Source organism: Prionailurus bengalensis, chromosome B4, assembly GCF_016509475.1.
Source record: "Prionailurus bengalensis isolate Pbe53 chromosome B4, Fcat_Pben_1.1_paternal_pri, whole genome shotgun sequence".
In the NCBI taxonomy this organism is placed as follows: domain Eukaryota; kingdom Metazoa; phylum Chordata; class Mammalia; order Carnivora; family Felidae; genus Prionailurus; species Prionailurus bengalensis.
Window position 1 is genome coordinate 116,902,356 of NC_057358.1, and position 22,619 is coordinate 116,924,974.

General features: G+C 37.6%; 1 protein-coding gene and 1 pseudogene across 4 annotated transcripts in view; both read right to left on the reverse strand.

Moving 5' to 3' along the window:
• Positions 1–22,619, reverse strand: part of NTN4 (netrin 4) — a 124,141-nt gene that overhangs the window by 57,568 nt on the left and 43,954 nt on the right. For all 4 annotated transcript variants that reach the window (XM_043562177.1, XM_043562176.1, XM_043562175.1 and 1 more), the window contains exon 3: positions 19,099–19,377. In XM_043562177.1, the coding sequence (XP_043418112.1) occupies positions 19,099–19,377 (279 nt within the window). The remainder of the gene's footprint in view (positions 1–19,098; positions 19,378–22,619) is intronic.
• LOC122472523 lies at positions 14,926–16,440 on the reverse strand (annotated as a pseudogene).

Sequence of the window (22,619 nt, forward strand, 5' to 3'; positions counted from 1 at the left end):
TGCCAGAGAAGTTACTGCCTGTGCTCTCTTCTAGGATTTTTATGGTTTCAGGTCTCACATTTAGGTCTTTAATCCATTTTGAATTTATTTTTGTGTATGATGTGAGAAAGTGGTCCAGTTTCATTCTTTTCCATGTTACTGTCCAGTTTTCCTAACACCATTTATTGAAGAGACTCTCTTTCCCATTGTATATTCATTCTTCTTTTGTCAAAGATTAATTGACCATATAATTATGGGTTTATTTCTAGGTTTTTTATTCTGTTCTATTGATCTATGTGTCTATTTTTGTGCCAGTACCATACTGTTTTGATTATTACAGCTTTGTAGGATAACTTGAAGTCTGGAATTGTGATGCCTCTGGTTTTACTTTTCTTTTTCAAGATTGCTCTGGCTATTCAGGGTCTTTTGTGGTTCCATACAATTTTAGGATGATTTGTTGTAGTTCTGTGAAAAAATTAATTTGTTAATTTTCATGATTTGTTGTAGTTCTGTGAAAATTAATTCTGCATTAAATGTGTAGATTGCTTTGGGTAGCATAGACATTTTAACGTATATTTGTTCTTCCAGTCCATGAGCATGGAAGTCTTTCCATTTCTTTGTGTTGTCTTCAATTTCTTTTATCAGTGTTTTATCATTTTCAGGGTACAGTCTTTTCACCTCTTTGGTTAGGTTTATTCCTAAATATGTTATTATCTTCGGTATAATTGCAAATGGAATTGTTTGCCAAGTTTCTCTTTTGGCAGCTTTATTATTGGCGTGTAGAAAAGCAACAGATTTCTGTACATTGATTTTGAATACTATGACTTCACTGAATTCATTTATTGGTTCTAGCAGTTTTTTGGTGGAGTCTTCTGGGTTTTCTATATAAAGTATCGTGTCATCTGCAAATAGTGAAAGTTTGACATCTTCTTTCCAATTTGTTGTCTGATTGCTGTGGCTATGATTTCAGGTACTATATTGAGTAAAAGTGGTGAGAGTGGACATCCTTGTCATGTTCCTGACCTTACAGGAAAAGCTCTCAGTTTTTCCCTATGAAGTACGATGTTAGCTGTGGGTTTTCATATATGGCCTTTATTATGTTGAGATATGTCCCTCTAAACTACTTTATTGAGGGGTTTTATCATGAATAGATATTGTACTTTGTCAAATGCTTTTTCTGCATCTACTGAAATGATCATATGTTTCTTATCCTTTCTCTTACTGATGTGATGTATCACGTTGATTGATTTGTGAATATTGAACCACCCTTGAAACCCAGGAATAAATCCCACTTGATCATGGTGAATGACTTTTTAAAATGTATTGTTGGATTCAGTTTGCTAGTATTTTGTTGAAGATTTTTGCATCTATATTCATCAGGGATGTTGGCCTGTAGCACTCTCTCTCTCTCTCTCTCTCTCTCTCTCTCTGTGGTATCTTATGGTAATGCTTGCCTCATAAATGAATTTGAAAGTTTTTCTTCTTTTTGTATTTTCTGGACTAGTTTGAGAAGAATAGGTATTAATTCTTCTTTAAATGTTTGGTAGAATTTGCCTATGAAGACATCTGGTCTTGGATTTTCATAGGTTGGGACTTTTTTTTTTTATCACTGATTCAATTTCTTTGCTGGTAATCAGTCTCTTCAAATTTTCTATTTCTTTTTGTTTCAGTTTTGGTAGGTTACATGTTTCTAGGAATTTATCCATTTCTTCTAGATTGTCCAATTTCTTGGCATATAGTTTTTCATATTTTCTTATAATTGTTTGTACTTCTGTGGTGTTGATTGTTATTTCTCCTCTCTCACTTGTAATTTTATTTATTTGGGTCCTTTCCCTTCTTCTCTTTAAAAAAATTTTTTTTAATGTTTATTTTTGAGAGAGAGAGAGAGCACGAGCAGAGGAGGGGCAGAGGGAGAGGAAGACACAGAAATCTGAAGCAGGCTCCAGGCTCTGAGCTGTAAGCACAGAGCCCAACATGGGACTTGAACTCATGAACCATGACATCATGACCTGAGCCAAAGTTGGACACTTAACTGACTGAGCCACCCAGGTGCCCCACTCTCTCTTTTTCTTGATAGGTCTTATCAATTTATTGACTTTTTCCAAAGAACCAGCTCCTGGTTTCATTGATCTATTCTATTGTCCATTGTTTTCCTGGTTTCTGTATCATTTATTTCTGCTCTAATGGTAATTATTTCATTCCTCTTGCTCGTTTCGGGTTTTGTTTGTTCTTCTTTTTCTAGCCCCTTTAGGTGTAAGGTCAGATTGTTTATTTGATATTTTCTTATTTCTTGAGGTAGGCCTGTATTGCTATAAACTTCCCTCTTAGAACCACTTTTGACGCATCCCAAGTTTTGAAGCATTGAGTTTTCATTTTTGGTTCCATGTATTTTTTATTTCTTTTATTTCCTGGTTGACCCTTCCATTGTTTAGTGGCATGTTATGTAACCTCCATGTATTTGTGGACTTCCTAGATATTTTCTTATGGTTGACTTCTAATTTTATAGTGCTGTGGTCAGAAAAAGTGCATGTTATGACTTCGATTTTCTTGAATTTGTTGAGGTTTGTTTTGTGGCAAAATATATGATCCATTCTGGAGAATTCTCATGTGCACTTCAAAAGAATGTGTATTCTGCTGCTGTAGAATGCTGTAGAATATTCTGAACATCTCTTAATCTGTCTGGTCCAATATGTCATACAAAGCCATTGTTTCCTTATTGATTTTCCATTTAGATGATCTGTCCATTGATATAAGTGGGTGTTAAAGTCCCCTTCTATTGGGGCATCTGGATGGCTCAGTTGGTTAAGTGTCAGACTTTGGCTCAGGTCATGATCTCATGGTTCACGAGCTCGAGCCCCACATCAGGCTCTGTGCTGACAGCATGGAGCCTGGATCTCACTTTGAGTTCGGTGCCTCCCTCTTTCTCTGCCCCTCCCCCACTCACACTCTGTCTCTGTATCTCAAAAATAAACATTAAAAATTAAAAAAATTTAAAAATAAATAAATAAATAAATAAAGTCCCCTACTATTGTATTATTACCGGTTAGGTCCTTTATGTTTGTTATTAACTGTTTTAGGCATTTGATGCCTCCATGTTGGGTGGAGGCCAACTGTTATATCTTCTTGTCTTGTCTTGTCTTGTATTGTCTTCTATATCTTCTTGTATTGTCCCTTTTATATTATATAGTGTCCTTTTTTGTTAATAGTCTTTGTTTTAAAGTCTATTTTGTCTGATATAAGTATTGTTACTCCACCTTTCTTTTGACATCCATTTGCAAGATCAATGTTTTTATATCCCCTCATTTTCAATCTGCAGGTATCTTTAGGTCTAAAATGAGTCTCTTGTAGGCTGTATGTAGATGGTTCCTTTTTTTTTTTTTTTAAATACATTCTGTCACCTTGGCTTTGATTGGAGCATTTAGTCCATTTACATTCAAAGTAATTATTGATAACTATGTATTTATTGCCATTTTATTACTTGTTTTGTGGTCACTTCTGAAGATTTTCTCTGATTCTTTCTTGTCTTTCTCTCTTTCATGGTTTGCTGGTTTTCTTTAGTCATATATTTGGATTTCTTTTCCTTTATTTATTTGCATTTGTATTAGTGGTTTTTATTGTGGTTATCATTAGGTTTGTATACAATATCTTTTGCATATAGCAGTCTATATTAAGTTGGTGGTCATTTAATTTTGAATCCATTCTTCACTCCTCTCCTCATTTTTAGGTATATTTTATTATATTTTACATCCTTTTATTTTGTGAGTTCCTTGACTGATTTTTTAAGAAATATTTATTCTTATTCCTTATGTGTTTCCTACCCTCATACTGTCACTTTTGATCTTTCCTTTCCACTCACAGAGTCCCCTTTAATATTTTTTGCTGGGTTGGTTTAGTGGTCATAAACTCCTTTAGGTTTTTTTGTTTTTGTTTTTGTTTTGTCTAGGAAACTCTTTATTTCTCCTTCTATTCTGAATGATAGCCTTGCTGGACACAGTATTCTTGGCTGTAAATTTTTTCCATTCAGCACTTTGAATATATCATGCCAGTCTCTTCTGGCTTGGAAAGCTTCAGCTGAAAAATCCACTGATAGCCTTTTGGGGTTTCCCTTGTATGTTACTGTCTTCTTTGGTCTTGCTGCTTTAAAGATTTTTTTCTTTATCACTATGTTTTGCTATTTTAATTACAATACACCTTGGTATGGATCTGTCTTTGTTGATTTTGCTGAGGGTTCCCCGTGCCTCCTGAATCTGGATTTCTGTTTCCTTCCCCAGACTAGGGAAGTTTTCAGTTACTATTTCTTCAAAAAATTTTTTTGCCCCTTTTCTCTCTCTTCTTCTGGGACTCCTATAATACAAACGTTATTACATTTGATGGAGTCACTGAGTTCTTTAAGTATATTCTCATTTTGCATAATTCTTTTTGCTCTCTTTCGTTCAGTTTGATTACTTTCCCTTACTTTGTCTTCTAGGTCATTAATTCGTTTTTCTGCTTCTTCTAGCCTACTGTTCATTCCATCAAATGTTTCTGACTTTGTCTATTGAGCTATTTATTTATACTATGTTATTCCTTATCTCTGTGTTAAGGGTCTCACTGGTGTTTTCCACTCTTTTCTCAAGTTCAGTGAGTATCTTTATGGTCATTACTTTAAATTCTGTATAAGGCATGTTACTTATATCTGTTTCACTTAGATCTCTGGCCATGGCCTTTTCCTATTCTTTCATTTGAGACAAATTCCTTTGTTTTCTTATTTTGTCTGAGTCTCTGTGCCTGCTTCTCTGTGTTAGAAAAGCCAGCTATGTCTCCTCTTCTTGACCTTATGAAGAAGAGGTTCTGTAGTGCCCTATCTCCCAGGTCTGTCACTTCAGGGAGTATCTCCGATGTGTGCTCTGCTGTTGTGTTCTGGCCACTTTATCCTTCAGGCCAGTTGTCTGCAGAGTCTCTCTTTGCCTGTTGTGGTCAGTGTTTGATCCCTGGCCTGAATGTGGTGGATTTTAACTAGATGTGCTCTGGTCTGCTTGTGAAATGAGATCTATTACCACTGCAGCAGGAACCTGCAAAATTCCCAGATCTTGAGACAGTGTGGGTGGGAGTTTGGTCTGGTCTGGGGGAGAGAGCCTGTTGCACTGGTACTAAGGCAAGTATGACTTGGAAGGGCAGTTCCACCAGAGCACTGTGGGGCAGGGCTGGATGTAAGCAAGTTAGGTAGTGACTACTGTACTGGTTCTCACAAATGGCCCTGTGCTTATGCTGCAGGGTTGGGGAGAAATGGCACCTGCCAGTTCCTTTGTTCCTGGAAGGGTGTCTTTGTGAACATTGCCCCTCTGGGACATGCTGGGAGATGAGTAAATAACCTGCCCACTGTGTGCCTAAGGGGTTCTTTAGATCGCTGTTTCCATGCTGTATGTCCAAGGGCTGTATGCTCTGTCTTCTCTCCAAGAGCAGCCCCAATGCCCTAGGGGCTTTCCCTGAGCCAAGCCTGCTGACCTTTTAAACTCCAGGCTTTAAGCCCTGCTGGTTGCAAGAACTCATGAAATTCAGTCCCTCTCATTTTTCAAGCAAATTACTGTGAGGCTTCTTCTTCCCTGTTCACTCCCCTGTCCATCTCTTACCCTTCTCCATGACCATGGCTCCCTCCCCACTGCAGTGACCATGATCTCTTTCTCTCCTGAACCAAGTCTCCATACTTCCTACTTTCTTCATTATTGCCTCTTCTCTACCTTTAATTATGGAGTTTGTTCTGCCAGTCTTTGGGTCAATCTCTGGGGTATTTAGGATAATTTGATAATTACCTAGCTGTATTCGTGGGACTAGGTGAACCTAGGGTCCTTCTAGTTGGCCACCATCTTGCCCTCTCTGTCTTTTCACTTTTAAGTGAATCTCCAAACCCAGTGTGATGCTTGAACTTATAACTCCAGGATCAAAAGTTGCATGCTCTACCAACTGAGCTAGCCAGGAACCCCAATAGCATCTTTTGATGCACAAAAATTTTTACTTTTGATGAAGTCCAATTTATTTATTTTTTCTTTTGTTGTTCTGTGCTTTTGGTGTCAAATCTAAGAAACCATTTCCTAATCCAAGGTCACAGAGACTTACATTTGTTTCCCTCTAAGAGTTTTATAATTTTAGGTTTACATTTAAGTCTTTGATCCCTTATAAGTTAATTTTTGTATGTGGTGTAAGAAAGGGGTCCAAATTCTTTTGCATGTGGTTATTCTCTTGTCCCTGTACCATTTATTGAAAAGACTCTTTCCATTGAATAATCTGGACATCTTTGTTAAAAATCAATTTACCACAGATGTATGGATTTATTTCTGGAGTCTTTATCTTATCAATTTTTGTGTCTATCTTTATGCCAGTACCATACTGTTTTGTTATTATTGTAGCTTTGTGGTAAGTTTTGAAATTGGAAAGTGTGAGCCCTCCAACTTCATTGTTCTTCAAAATTGTTTTGACTATTTAAGGTCCCTTTCCTTTCCATATGAATTCAGATTGTCCATTTCTGCAAAGAAGGCATTTAGAATTTTGATGGGGTTTCATTGAACCTGTATATCGATTTGGGGACTATTTCCATCTTAGCAATATTAAACCTTCCAATCCATGAACACAGGATGTTTTTCCTTTTATTTAGATCTTTAATTTATTTCAAGAATATTTCAGAGTTTTCAGTGTACAGTCTTACATTTACTTGGTTAAATTTATGCCAAAGTATTTTATTCTTTTTTTGATGCTATTGTAAACAGAATTGTTTTCTTAATTTTATTTTTGGATTATTCATCACTAGTGTATAGAAACACAACTGGCTTTTATGTATTCTTTTATATCCAACTTTGCTGAACTTGTTTATGAGCTCTAACAGTTGTTTTGGCTGTTGCTGTTGTTTTATTTTTTTTCTTTTTGTGGATCCTTAGGGGTTTTCTACATATAAGATCCTGTCATCTGTGAACATACATAGTTTTACTTCTTCCTTCCAATCTGGATGCCTTTTATTCTTTTCCTTTTATTTTTTCTTTCTTTCTTTTTTTTTTTTTCCTAATTGCCCTGGCTAGAACTTCTAGTACAATAATAAGTAGAAGTTGTGAGAACAGGCATCCTTGCCTTATTCCCGATCTTTGTAAGGGAAAGCATTCAGTCTTTCACCTTTAAGTATGATGTTAACTGGGATTTTCATAGATGCCTTTACTCATGTTGAGTAAGTTCATTTCTATATATACTTTGTTGATTTTTTTCCCTTTTTAGTCAAGAAAGAATGCTGAATTTTGTCAGAATCCATTAAGATGAGCATGTGGTTTTTATCCACTGTTTTATTATTATGGTGTATTATATTGGTTGATTTTCTGATATTAAACTAATCCTGAATCTTAAAATATATAGTCATCTATTATTTTTACTGCAGTAAAATATTATAGCCAAGAATATGCTGCTCTTCTCTTTCCTTACTAGGGAAGTATAACTGCTCCTTCTAATACTTACAGTCACAGCTAGGTTAACAATGTCTAGACAAAAATATTTTAAGATTTTATTTTGATTAAAAAGCAAAATTAAACTTTCATAGTATAAAGGTGTTGGGGGATTTGAAAAGCAATCTTTCTGAATATCTAGTATAATAAATTAAGTGTTAATATCGTACTATTTATTATGTTGGGGGACAGCTGATATGTCACGGCAGTTTGTCTCTTAATATTTATAAATTTTATTATTCTGTTCTTCAAGTCATACAATTTATGCAAAATGGCTATAAAAGTTGTTGAAATCTTAAAAAAAAAACTGTTATAAGATACCTTCATGCTATAGAAGCTCTTTGGTCTCTGAGCATTCCATTAAAGCAGGTATTCCTGTATTAGACTGATATAATTAATTCCTAAAAGTTGAACATTTTAAACTTTATAATTACCTATTATTTAATATCTAAACCACTGTGAGCAGGATCTTGCTTTCCATATATTGAATGATAACAGTTTAATTTTCTGGCAAAGCCATCTCAATCCCATTGTAATCTGAAGAACCAGATGGATTCACAGATCTCTTGTGACTTCAGGTCTTTTAGTAACACAATGTAGCAGGTTAACTTAGTGGCATAGGTTAGTTACTTTGTAAATGGTTTTTTTGGTTGCTATATTATTTATAAATCAATGTTTTATGATTGGATAATTAAAGTTTTTTATATTAAGAAAAAAGGAAATTAAGATTGGAATGGCATTTTAAAAATTAAAATTTAATATAGATGATATAACTGTGAATTTCTATTACAATTTTTTTCTGTATAACCAAGAAAATCATGTTAAAAATGTCCCAAAGCATTTTATGTCATCTATATTCTGAAAAGATTTTAAGAAAAACAATGGCAATATTGGAAATGGTCTCACTCTGTGTTTCTCTTTGCCTCAATTTTAAGAAATAAATAATTAAAAAGAAATACTGAAGATAATTTAGTTATTCTCTGAGGAAATGTGAGTCTGGATCAAAGATACAGTAATCCATCTGACACTCCTAGTATTTGTATGATTATGTTTATTACAAAGCTTGTTTGACAGGATTTCCTTTTCTCTATATGATCTTAAAAGTCTTTATCTTATTGCCTTAATAAGACCGCAATAATTATCAGTGAAAACAATAAGCACCTTAATATAGATGAAACTCTACTGAAGAGTTCTGAGATTTTTTTCCTTAGCATTATGAGGGTAAATGTGACATAAAGAGAATAAATTTTGGAATTAGATACATGGGGTTCCTAATCACTGCTCTCAATAATTTTGGACAAATTCCTTAAAGCAAGACCTAATTTCCTACCTATAAAATAAGGTAATAATAACAGCTCCATGTATTTGTTTGAGGATTTAAAGAAAAAATGTGTGTAGAAATGTGACACAATCAAGAACAGTCATTACTGTTAATATTATTGACATTATTAACTGAAATGAATCTCTTAACTTTAAAATGCCATTGATTAATTAATTCATTTAGCAATTCAGGACTTTTTGAACTTATGTTACACATTGTGAATGTTCCAGTATGTGCCATTAAAGAAGAAAGTAGCTTAGCAGATAGGGAAAGTTGGATATGTAAGAAAATAATTACAATACAGTGAAGTAAGTATTTTAATCAGGAGTAGTACAGGGGAGGGGATGCCTGGATGGCTCAGTCAGTTGAGCAGACTCAACTTCAGCTCGGGTCACGATCTCACGGTATCTGACTTTGGTTCAGGTCATGATCTCACGGTTTGTGAGTTCAAACCCGGTGTCGGACTCTGTGCTGACAGCTCAGAGCCTGGAGCTTGCTTCAGATGCTGTGTCTCCCTCCTCTCTGCCCTCCCCCACTCACACTCTGTCTTTCCCTCTCTCTCAAAAATAAATAAATGTAAAAAAAAATAAAAGAATAGTACAGGGGACTGTGAGAGGCCTGAAGAATGATTTGAGTTTTGTTTTCAAGGCCACTAATGACCTAATTGCTTGATAGCATAAGCTATAATTCCTCATCTTTTATGTTAGTGAAATTGGGTGGCACAGTTTGGAGCACATTCCTCTTCAGTGCTCCTATGCCTGTGTAATCTCACAGAGTTAAGTGCCCCCCCCCCTTTTTTACACATGAGAATTGAATTAAATGGCAAATAAGAAGTAAAAGATAAATATGTTATAACTACAATATTTAACCTCTTTTCAGAATACTATGCTATGGAAATACTATGATTCCACCTTCTCTTTAATTTTAATACCTACCAGAGCCTTATCTGGGAAACAAAGAAACCTCTACCCTTCAGGAATTCTGAGAGCTGACTGAGTCAGCCAAATTACATGCCTGGTAGTGGTGCCCTTAGAAATGCAAAAATAAAAGGCAAAGGACGCCTGATCAGTGTTTACTCTTACAAACTTCATAACTGTTTGTATTATATATAAAATATTTAATAGTGGAACAAATGCAATCATTTTCCCATTTCTAATATGTGAACTCCTTTAAAGCTAAAAATATATTTTAGTTTTTGAAACCATAATTTTCTCTGTTTTTAATTTCTATCTAAAAAGCTAAAGTGCTAAAGAGGTATCAGAATTCCATATGGCTAAAAAAAAATCTTATTATGAGTTAATAAATACTACAGTCCTTTCATATCCCCACACATGTAATATTTTATTCCATTAACATGTTTACATTGCTAAGATATAACACAATTGTAGTTTCAATTATAGCTTTAAGGCTTTTAATGCCAAAATTAGAAGACCTTGTTTTCCTCACTATTTGAAATAGCTATGAATTTTCTGTCTTGTGGAATCATTAGGACACTGTGTGTGCATGCGTGTGTGTGTGTTTGTATTTTAACTTTGTGTGTCTGGTGACTAAAAATTCTTGTAAGAGGGAATAAGGACTTAAATTACAGCTTATCTTCTACTGAATGTAATTGTTTTAGGACAAATTGAAGTACATTTCCAGCTCTTACAGAATTGGCAAGACGCAAATGAAATACCACAGAGATATGAGTTCTGGGGTTGTGAACCAGAAGTGAGATATCTATCTGTAACCTCAGCTTTTCTCTTTCCATGTAGCTCCCCCCCCCCCCACCTCCTCGTCATTATATTAGCAGTGAAACGGCAAGACTAGGCCTTGCAGACCCAGAGATCTCCCAGATATCTGCAGAATGGATCCAAAAATGCTACACTGAAAAAGAAATATTTATAAGAAAAATTTTCAAAGTGAGATATACCTTGAATATCTGACAAGTACTTACAGTAGGAAAAATGTCAAATTTAAGTTGTTTCTTTTCAGATTTCTACTAGTTGCTCAAACTTGTTAAAGAAACTTATGAAAAATGCTCCAATTTTGACATAAATATAGATGTTTCACTTTCTGCAAAGCATGTTCATGAAAAGTTGAATTGTATATATATTATATTTTGGAGAACCAATTTCATGTTTCTATTGACTTATATTTTACTTTCAGAAATGTCAGCTCTGACACCAACAATTTAGTTTTCAGTTGTTTTTTCATTTAACCTTTCTGTGAAATAGTCAAAGGCCTGCAAATAAATATTTAAACATTCCGGGAAAACCTTTGAAAGGAACCCCATAGGTAATTCTTTCATGAGTGCAAAAATTGTTTTGTAATGAATGAAGTCTTCTGGTTTCCTGATCTTCAAATAAAAAGAATATACTTAGGCCACTTTTGCCACTAAGAGAAAAAGTATATCTTGCTGTCTTAAGCGAAAATAAAGCTAGATTACTTGGGAAGTTTTACAATCAAAACACTAACAATTTCCAGCCATGAACATATTTTACTAGCTTGCCCTTCTACTAGAAAACACAAGGTAGTAAATGAAGTATAATCAACATTCTGTATACCTTCTATGGTATCTGTAGTTACTCATTGCCAAGGGACTAATGACAAAGCTATAACATAGTAACACTCAGGAACATTAAAATAAGAAGGTCAAGACCTTGAAATGGATTAAGGATAATCTCACACTAACTGTATCAAATTGGCAGGCTTTATAATAAGTTTGTTAATATTTGGAACACAACACTGCGCACCATTTTGGTGATAGGATTACCCTTTCCTCCAGATCCTAATGTGACAAATGAAATGATTGGATTGCTGCTGCCTTCATTACTCTTTTCAAGCCCTTGTTCTTTTCTTTAATTCCTTGAAGAGTTAAGAGGTTTCTAATTATTATTTTTGGCTTATTCCACAGCACATTTAAAATTTTTTTGAAGATGAAAAATGTAGTCTTAAACCTGTTCTGACAATATAAAACTTGATATATGAGATGTGCAAACATAAATATATAATGTATTCAGATTCAGATGAGAAAAATGTTTGTAATGAAACTATATGAGTAATTCTAACACTTGCCTTACAGAGTTAGGTAGCTAAGTGACATTTTCCTCAAACCCCACTATATGGTTCTACATATGGTTTCAATGTTTACTCTTAGTTTTAGAATACACCAGTTAAAATATTGATACTCTTTTATAATGAGTTTCTGATTACAAAGGAAAAATCCACCTTAACAAGTAGAGAGCAAGGTATTTAAACAATTCTTCACAGTATTCTAAGGCTTCTGTGGTATCCAATGAATGATATGTTACTAAAACAATGAAATGTTCCATGTTCCTTATTACCATCCATCATCCAACAGCTGTAAAATCACCAGCTGCTAGGAAAAAGAGAACTACATCAGTCCTTTCCAGCTGCAAAGAGAAAAAGCTTAAGATCTCCTTTTTGCATAATGTCTGGGATCCAAGCAGGCTGGAGTCAAAGTTTCCTTGTCACAAACCCCAACCTTGTGAACATGTCAAACAGCACATAAGCTACAATTTATTTTTGTTGTTACGGGGAAGAAGTGTATGTGGGAGAAGAAGTAGAAGTGGCTGGGGTAATACAATATAGTAATAGCAACGTCAGCAGGGGCTACTATATGCCAGGCACAGGCTCTCATAATTTTAAAACTCACAATAACTATATAAGGTAGATCTTATTTTCTTGGGAAACTGAGGTTCAGTGAGACTGAGTAACTTAGCAAATGGTGTGGTGAATCAAATCCAGATCTGACTCCAAAGCTAGGGTCTTAATTACTTCACTGTTCTGCCTTCCAGTAAAATGAACAGATGAGAAAAATCTGAACTGGTAAAGAATAAATGGAATGTATTTGAGAATGTATCTGGGAAGAAGGGGAAGCATGAAGGTGGTAGTAAAAGACATAGGAGGAGTGTTTCAAAGTAAATGAGGGTGCCAACTTGCACTTTGTGCCTTTTTCTGCTCCCCTCTCTCACAGGGAGAAAATGACCCTAACATCTTAGATAACTTGAGAAACGGATTAAGTATCATTTCCATTAACTTCCTTAATTGTCATCGGCCATCAAAAATTCTAGCGCATAAAATCAGACTTCATTAATTAATTACTCATCCTGACAACAATATGAGCTGTAATGAATTGGCACAGTCTATTAAGCAGCAGCTCTCAAACTTTAGCAAGCACTGAAATCACCTAGGCCCCATCTCTAGAGTTTCTGATTGAGAACTGATAATTCTAACAAGTTCCCAGGTAATGCTCCCAGTGCCACTGGTTCAGGACCACCAACTATAAGAAAAACTGTGCTAAACAATGTTATATTTATACACACACACCTATGACAAACTGACTAGTAAAAGAATAATGTTTTTCAAGAGGCTACCTTCCATTGTACAGGCACAATTTATGAATCCAGTTATTTATACCTGCATATGTAAAATGAATAGTGTTCATACAAATGTGAGAGGACAACTGACCTTATGGCCATGTTATTAATTAATTACACAAGAGAGTATGCTTTTAATGTGCAATTTGCTCACCTAAGCAGTTATGGAAATAAGAATATCACATTTAAAAGAGGCAATCATTCCCAAATTTAATACCAACTCTTTATAATCCAGAAAAAAATGCATAAAAATAAAATGCACTTAAGCTTAGGGATGGGAAAAATCTGAAACTAGAACTGTTCCTATTTCCAATCATAAGCGTCTGCTGGTCCAATTGCTTATGGCTTAAAAAACAAAAATAACTTTTTTTAAGCAAGTAGAGACAAGGATTTTCATAGAACTGGATCCTGGAAGCCAACATACCATTGGCCACTTAGCCTGTTTCTTCTCCCTTACCCTGCCCTGGCTCTAAGTTTGACTTGATCTTGCCTGGTTTTGGCACATGCTGTAGTTACAGTACTAGGGGCTACCACCACTGCTGCTGAAATCGATATGAAAATTGGGGAGCAGCATGGCACAAAACCAGTATTATTTTTTTTTAAGTAGGTTTCATGTCCAGTATAGAGTCCAATGCAGGGCTTGAATTCATGACTCCGAGATCAAGACCTGAGCTGAGATCAAAGGTCAGACACTTAACCAACTGAGCCACCTAGGCGCCCCCAAACTAGTATTATTTTAAAAGGAAGTTGCTTCCAATTTCAGAGTGACCTGAGATTAGTAAGGAAGTGAAGTTTCAATCCCCTAAGGTCTTCTAGGATGGAGACTTCTCATTCCAACATCCTTTTAAAATGACAAACACTTACTAAATAATCCCCTTTACTTGGTTATCCAGATCCTTTCTATAGGCTACCAGTTTTCTTTTTGGGGATGGGAAAGGTCATCCTACAGTAACTTTATTATGACAGAGAACCCAGGCTGCAATAAGTCTACATGATTAGAACAGATGGTTGTTATCTTTCCAAAGGGTGAAGCCTGAGCCCAGCTGGCAGCACACAAGGTTAAAACCAAGGTCCAGAATATCCTCTTTCCTAGTATTACCCTGCATTACCCAACTCATGATGTGAGATGCAAGACTGTACAACCACACTGAACAGAAGTATGAGGTCCCACCGTGCAGAGGCAAAACCCAGTGGGAGAAAACTGAACATTCAATCATCGAAAAGGATGCTGAAATAAAGTGCAGTTGCCTACTCTTCCACTATTCATTGCTGAGAAAGATGAGGGTATGGGATGAATAGCAAATTATGTCCTTTACTCTTCAAATAAATAAATCCTGAGAAAATGGGGTTGATGGCCAATCAGGCAGTAGAACAGGATGAAAATCTAGGCTAGTTAGAGATCTTTGTGCCATAGGCAAAGAACAGCAGGGATAAGGGAAAAGAGAGGAACATTAAAATGCCTGGAAACATTAAAAAGGGAGAAACTTCTTTCTCTTTTCTTAAACAAGATAGGAAACAGCATTTTTAATTTTCCTTGCTGCAGTGGCAGTAGATTCTGGTTTTCATAAAACACGATTTCAGTAACATGGTCTATTGATAAGATTGCTCAGTCATGGGAAGATAAACAGGCTGACCATTAATGTTAGGACTAGGTCTTCTCACAAAGCCTTTAACAAGGGCTATGTCTCACGCTGGGTCCACAGAGGAACTCTTAACACTATAAGGTGCTTCAGTTAAAGCTTCTGCGATATTACAATGGCATGATTGATGGTTTTCTTTTAAGAATGTGACTCTCTTATACATGTAAACTACTTTAGAAAAGATATAGATGAAAAGCTGAGGGAGAGTTTGGTTTCAAGCCACACAGTTCCAGACACCAGCCACAGATGCCCCTGTCCTGTTTAAATACATGTTATTTTCTGAGCAACATTCATTCACTGAGTGGTTGAAAGAAATGATCTGCCAGTCACCTTCACCCTCCCTCATCCTGTGAATCTCACAAATACAGAGGCTGAAGACAGGACAGTTGACTCTGTTCCCTCTCATCAGGAAAATCATTTGGTTACTGAGTGGATGTCATGAGCAAGATAGCCCAGTTGTCCAAGATGATCCTTGCTACAAAGATGAGGCTGACCTTTGTCATGTAGATGAGAACTCCTTGGTCAGCTGTTCCACCTGTTTGGGCTTTAGCCCTGTGAAACAAAATATGCCAGTCTGGTCAGGGATGTGCTGCCCATTGTGGGAGAAGTCCTCCTTCTTGAGGTTGGAGACCAGCCGAATCTGCATGCTAATGATGCAGCTGGCCATGACTTGCGCTTCCTAACAACCATTGTTTTTGAAAATCTAGATGGTCAGAGTGGTCGAGGCAACTCGGGCTCCATTGAGAGGAGGGTTGGAATACACGGGATGGATCAGTGTCTTCATCTGTGATTCCACCCCTCTGACTTCATCAGCATCTTTGCAGACCACACTGAAGTCTCCCACACACTTACCATATAAGCCCATGTTCTTGGTATAGGATTGGCAGAGACAAACATTAATGCCCTCTTCAGTGAAGTGGTGTACAGCCTAGGCATCCTTGGTACCATCACAAAGTTTTGGTAGGCCATGTCAAAGAACGTAGAGAGATTCTTTTTGTCACTGCTGTTGCTATTTTCTTCTATTTCTCAGAATGAGGGTCCACTTCCACGGGATTGTGGGCATAGGTGTGCAGAAGAACACTTTGCTGTGGCATTTTTGAAATGTCCTCCATAGTGCTTGTGAAGTCAAAGCCACAAGTCTTGGGCGGCGGGGAGCGGGGGGGGGGGTCATAGTATTGTTAACCTTGCAGCTGCATGCCAGTGTGTCTGATGGTTTGGGTAGAAAAGACATCTTGGCTGATCTTAAAAAATCTATGCAGAAAACCAGTTTGATACCCAGGGCCTTAATTCCAGAAATGGTCTGCACAGTGATATACTGGCCAATTTTCAACTCTTTGCTGTCCTCCACCGGGGTCTGTCCTATAGATGTCTTGCAAAATTCAGCCAGTCCTGCAATGGGCAGATATTCTTTGTCCATATTTTTTACATCAGTCTGGGCCTCTGCCTTCCAGATGCTAGGGAGGACATAAGGCTCTCCTATACTGGTAGACACCTCCTACCAGATTCTTTCTGCTACTGGTGTCTCTCTTACAGTGTTTTGTGACTCTTGGGATGGGATCTGGAGGCCCCATCTCCACATGGGCCCACCAGGAGCTGACTCTTGCAGAGACCAGGTGGTGAGGCTGAGGTGGAAGACTGTGGTGATTTTGGAGAGGATGCTGTCAGAGTGCAGCAGTACCAGGTGGCAACAAGAGGTTCAGTGGGTAGTGGCAGAATGGAGTGGAGGGCCAGTGGTGCAAACATGGGGGCTCAGGCTCATTGCCTTACAGTTTTCTTGCTGGCAGAAGACTGTATAGAATATATTTTGAGACTTTTATAGAAGTTTCTCATAACTCTGTATTTATCTCTTTTCAAGTTTAGCAAAGTTAATAGAATTCTCTCTCCCTTTTTTTAAGTCAGAAAGCCATTTTTTAATTTCTAAAGCTCTAGCATATATTTCTAGGGTGTGCCGATGGTCACCTGCCACACCTGTACCAGGTTGTCTGGGTAGCCAGCAAACAGTCCGGCTATCAGAAGACCAGGTTGGGGAGGTACACTGGGGTGGCTCTGCCTTGCTGCTAATACTGATAACTTCTTGTTTCGGCTAATCTACAATGATCTTGACCTTAAAGTTCCAGATCTTAATGCTGTGGCGTGTGGCAACACAGAGCCACAGTGGTGGGGGCTGAATCACAGGGTATTGATGACATCCTTGCCATCTAGTGCATGAAGGTACTTGCCTTTGTTGAGGACCCACAGCATGACCTGGCCATCTCTGCCTCCAGAAGCACAGAGGAATCCATCCGGAGAGACAGTCACCGCATTCAGGTAGCCTGTGTGGCCAGTGTGGTTGGTCTTCAGCTTGTAGTTTTCCAGATTTTATCCCTTGACCAGCTTGTGGCTTATGAACAAAAGAAATCTACTTCTCACAGTTCTGGAGACTGGAAGTCTAAGATCAGGGTGCCAGCATAGTCGGTCGGGTTCTCATAAAGACCCTCTTCCAGGTTACAGACTGCTGACTGCTCACTGTATCCTCACGTGGCAGAAAGAGAGCTAGCTAGCTCTCTCAGCTCTTAAGGCCACTAATCCCATTCATGAGGGCTCTACTCTCATGACCTACTTACCTCCCAAAGGCCCCACCTCCACATACCATCAAACTGTGATTAGGTTTTCAACATATGAATTTTGGAGGGACACAAACATTCAGTCCATTGCAGCCTGCATGCTCTCCTTTCACTAATTCACTTAGTGGCAGAAATTTATTGGTGCTCTACTTCACATAAACTTTCTAGTTACAGTCTAGTAGATTGACATGTGTCTAGAATGTCTGGGTTCTTTTTTTTTTTTTTTTTTTTTTTTTATGTTTGCTTAGTTAGGAGAGGAGGGGCAGAGAGAGGGAGAGAGAATCCCAAGCAGGCTCCACACTGTTAGCATGGAGACCCACCTGGGGCACGACTTCACGAACCAATGTGAGATCATGACCTGAGCTGAAATCAAAAGTCAGATGCTTAACCAACTGAGCCCCCGAGGTGCCCCTGGGTTATTTTCTATTTCAATCATACTTGAACCCAATTATCTTAGGTATTACAAATTAGTCCATCCTTTATTTGAAGCAATGTGAGTTCAGAGATCCATTAGTGTTTGCAAACTAGTTTGTTGGGTGAATGTTTCATTTTCTCCAACTTGGGAGCCCCAGTTTCATTTCTAGAGTGATAGCATTGTTTCTGTTTTTGAAACTCTGGCTGATTCCGTAGTCATTTTTGTTACCCCAATGTTGTCCTGCACCCCAGGGACTTAGCCCAGCAAACACAAACTGTCCTGCTGGCTAACTGGTTCATGCTCCCTTATGGCCCTTTCCTCTATCAGGGCTGGGAGAAAGATGACACATGTGGAAGTCTACTCTACAAAATGAAATAAGGATACTTTGAGATCTTCAAATTTTTTTAATTTATTTTTGCTTTGATCTGAAGTATCAGAGAAAAATATAAATTTAAAAATTGAAGTGCTCTCCTACCTGTCTTCCCCTTGCCTAATCCGCATAGCTTTGGGTGCATCCCAACAAGGCACTTGCTGTCTGAGCCACTCTGTAACCTTGTTTTTTGGAAGAAGGTGATGTGAGGACAATGACAATAGGTTTTGATTATCTTTTTATTCCTATGTTGCTATCACTCAATCAAACACCTAATTCTGGCTCCAGTAACATACCAGACTAAGGCAACAAAGATCACACAGTCCCTGTCATCAGGAGTTTGTGATCTCCTAGGAGATGCAGACAAGCAAAAGTTGAGAGGAAAGCCCAAGGAGATATGTGAATACAGAGGAAAGGGAGTTTAACCATGGTTTAGGGTGAGAGGGGGTCAGGCCAACTCTTCACAGAGGAGAATTATTATTCATTCTATTGGCTGAACAGCAAAAGATACCAGGCATTAAACTGAAGTTCTTATTTTTTCCACTTTAAAATGTCTTCAACAATGGTTCCCATTTACTGTCAAAGCTGGCTTCTGAGTGATAATGCCACTAATATGATTATGCCAACCTCTCTTACTGCTCACCTTACACTTCATATCTGAAGGTCATGGCACTAAAAATTGGCATGGATGTATTCCAAGGAATCTGGTTATCATACTTGACTATTTATAATTCTAAAATTGAAGACTAAATCACAAGTTAATTGGCACTTTAAAAGATGGGTATGGAGTTGGAGGAGTGAATCAGCAGAGGAAGAAACAGGGAGGACTATGTGAGTGCAGACCAACTCTAAGGGAACTTCGATTACCAATGTCCAAAGCTGAAAGTAACTTATGGTTTGTTTTTCACAGGTGAGGAATTGTTTTACATACCACATGGAATGCTCCTGGGGCTTTGACAGGTCTGAAGCCATCAACAGGAACGCATTGATCCGCATGGCCGTTACAGAAGCAGCTGCCCTTGACAATGAAATCATAGATTGCATAATGTGTAAAATGTTGAGGCTTTGTGGTCAGGTCATTTCTCTGACAGGGGCAAGACTGTCGTTTTAGCAACTGCACACGGAGGTTGGTGATCTTCAATTGCTCCTGCACTTTGACACTATAAGGGTTCTCTGCATCATATGGTGGTGACAAAGCTCTGAAAATAACCTGTAAAGAAAGAAAAAAATACCATGAGTATATACGACTGTGTACAAACCCCAAATTGTTTGCCTCATACAGCTTGGTTTGATTTACATCTTTTGTCATCTGCAAGTGATAAGATAAGAGATTTTTAGACTTTGATCACACAGGTGTGCTGCCTGTTCAGATGCAGAAGTATAAATTGAGTAACCAGCAGAGACCTTACTCTTGAGAGGAAGGCAGCCATGCAAAGATCTTGGGGGAAGAGCATTCTGGGCAGAAGGAACAGAAAGTTTAAAGGCCTTGAAGCTGAATCCAGCTTGGCTTATTAAAGGAAGAACAACAAGGCCAGTGTGACTGAAGTCCAGGAAACAAGGGGACAGTTTTTAGAGAAGAGGACAGAGCCAGTGCATAACAGATCATGAATAGAGAGTCCTTTAAAGGCCATGGTAGTTATTCTAACTGTCGTGGGAAGGCACTGGAGGGTCATATGCAGAGAGCTGATATCATCTGATTTACATTTTTTAAAAAGATAACTCCCACTTCTATAAGGAGAATGGATTAAAAAGGGGGAAGAAGAGAAGCACCAAAATCAAGATCCAGACACTTCTATTTCCAAATGAAGTGTGACCCTTCAAAGACTAATCAGTTATTAATTGGGGCCACTGTTGCTACAAATACCTTTGGTTCTCCTTTTCTGGATCTGCCTTCCAAGCTTGTGGTACATTCTTGGAATATTCTTATGAGTAGTAAATATATAGTCATTTCAGGGTGGATTTGATTTCTGAAATCAGTTAAAAGTCCTTTAAATCCAAATGTAGAAAATAAAACGGCTGATCAAGTTAGTTAACAGTATTTTGGTTAAATGTAAAGTATAAGTAATAAAACTTTCTATTGTGTATATTACAGATAGACTTGAAAGGCAATTTAAAACTTTAGTTCTGAGGAGGAAACCAGAGGGAGGAAGACTCAGAAGGGACGGACTTTGGGCATGTGTGTGTGTCCATACGTTATATGGGGGTAATAAAAGGGCCCCTGGGGTGGAGGGGTACAAACTTCTCTAATGGATGTCTTAACTTTGGGGGAGTAAGGCTGGTGGGAGAGAAAAATCACTGCCAATAGAAAGCAATGAATATAAAAAAAGGAATTCCAAACTATCTCACAACATAAAACAGTATCATAAGGAGACCAATACCAAGTTATACCTTATTATGCAGGTTAAAAAAAAAAACAGAACAAAACCTTAAGCAATCTTGTTAATTTATATAATAAGAGACACAAAGCTCCCCTGAAAAAAATTTTAGGCATCTCTTGGCTTTTTAAAGATATGTTAAAACTCTACTCACAAGAAATCCAGAAATATTTTGATAACTGAGTAGTATGAAAGTAAAGTAATTATTAAGTAGGCTTTGGATAAACTCCCATTTAGAGAGAATGTATCTAAAAGTAGCTTTCCAGGAAAAAAATTCCTTAAGGAATACTTCAGATATAAAAATTTCATTTTAAGAATTGATTTTGCAATAAAAGGATGAAAAGGCAAGAATCAACTGTGCAGGATCACATCTCCAGCCATACTTAGGTGCAGAACTGTCCTAAATGAAATATAACTTAAGGAGGAGTGATAATTCAATGGGTACTTGGCCTTCATGGCCAATTCTCCATCCAGCAGCTATAGTGATTCTCTATAAATAGAAGTTGGATCATGTCACTGCTTAAATCTGCCCCCACCCAAGGACCTCCCATTTCTCTCAGAATAAAATACAAAGTCCTTATACCAGGCTGCCTCATGTTTGTTCTTAGCGCTTATTTACCAATTGATACATTGTAGTTGTACTTTAATGCTTTACTGTCTTCCTGGTCTAGAAAGTAAACTTCTTGAGGATAATTGCTGATCCCAGGACAGTGCCTAGCACAGGGGAAGTATTCAATAAATTCTTAGTAACTGAATTGATTGATTATAACATTGTTCTTGGCATTTAAGTAATAGGTGAGAATTTTAAATAACTTCATTTCCTTTTCTAAGGTCCTAAACAGATTCACACACTGAATTCATATTATAGCACTAGAAGGGAAGAGGTAGGAAATTATAAAAACAGTTAGAAATAACTGAATCATTAACCAACCTCTGCATCTCTAGCTATTTTTGAACTTGCAAACCTTGGAAAAAGTTGTATCCTAAACTTTAACAATGTTCTGCCCCATTTATTCACATGTAAAGTGGTGGAAAGCAACATATGGAATACTGTTTTCCAACAATACTATGTCACCTATTTGAAAGTCAATATGGAAGTAATGTCTCTTTTAATGATAGCCTATATCACAGCATGTTTTTACATTTTGAATCATTAAAAAAATTAAAAAATTGAACCCATTGTGAGTTTTATGTGACACTTATTTTTCAAATCACACCCCCAATACTGGCGTTCTGTTAGACATTCGTGAAGGACACTTGCTCTAAATAAAATCAGTAATGTGGCCACCTCCTGGTTTATCAACCACAGTAATACAAGGACATGGAAAAGGGTCACAGTGCTTACCAAATAAGTATTCCACTGAAAAGCATATGGCATCCTTCTCTAAACTGTGGCCCACCCTTCCTTTTCCTCAACATTGGTGGTACTGTTTGCTCTCTCTGTTCCTATCACGTATTTATCCTTGACATTTACCCTAGTTCTCTCTCCCCCACTCCTTATAACCCCTGTCCTCTGAGAATTGTTTAGCATATGCAAGGCTAGAGGAAGATCTGTCAAGGTTTGTAGGAACTAGAAGCTCTTTTGCTTCCTGAACCCAGACTGTGGAAGCTGAATGGCGGCTCTGTGCTTAGTGTGCATGACACCACAGTTGGCACGCTGATATCAGCAGGGAAGGGACATCATGACCCCTGAGGCTGCATGCTGGAAAGGAGACAGCAGAGTGCCACAGACACAAAGTGAACGGGAATTTAAACCATGAAATCTTTTTTCCAGAAAGGAGACGCCTTAATCTGATACTCTGGGAAATGGATCTACCCTGCGTCAGGAAACAAAGAGTGCGCCAATCCAGATGCTTCAAACTTCTGGCAGGTCGCCCTTTGGGTCCCACCCAGTTTTTCTTCAAACATCTCCAGAAGAAGCCCGCATGGCACCACTAAAATGAAGTAAGAAAAAGTGTAGAAGCCCTCATATATCAGCCTCTTCTGTTTTTGTCCCCATCAGGAACAGGATGTATCTATGGGCCCACCACTGTTCCTCTGTCTATGAGTGCGTCTGAAGGTACACTCCTGCAAGACA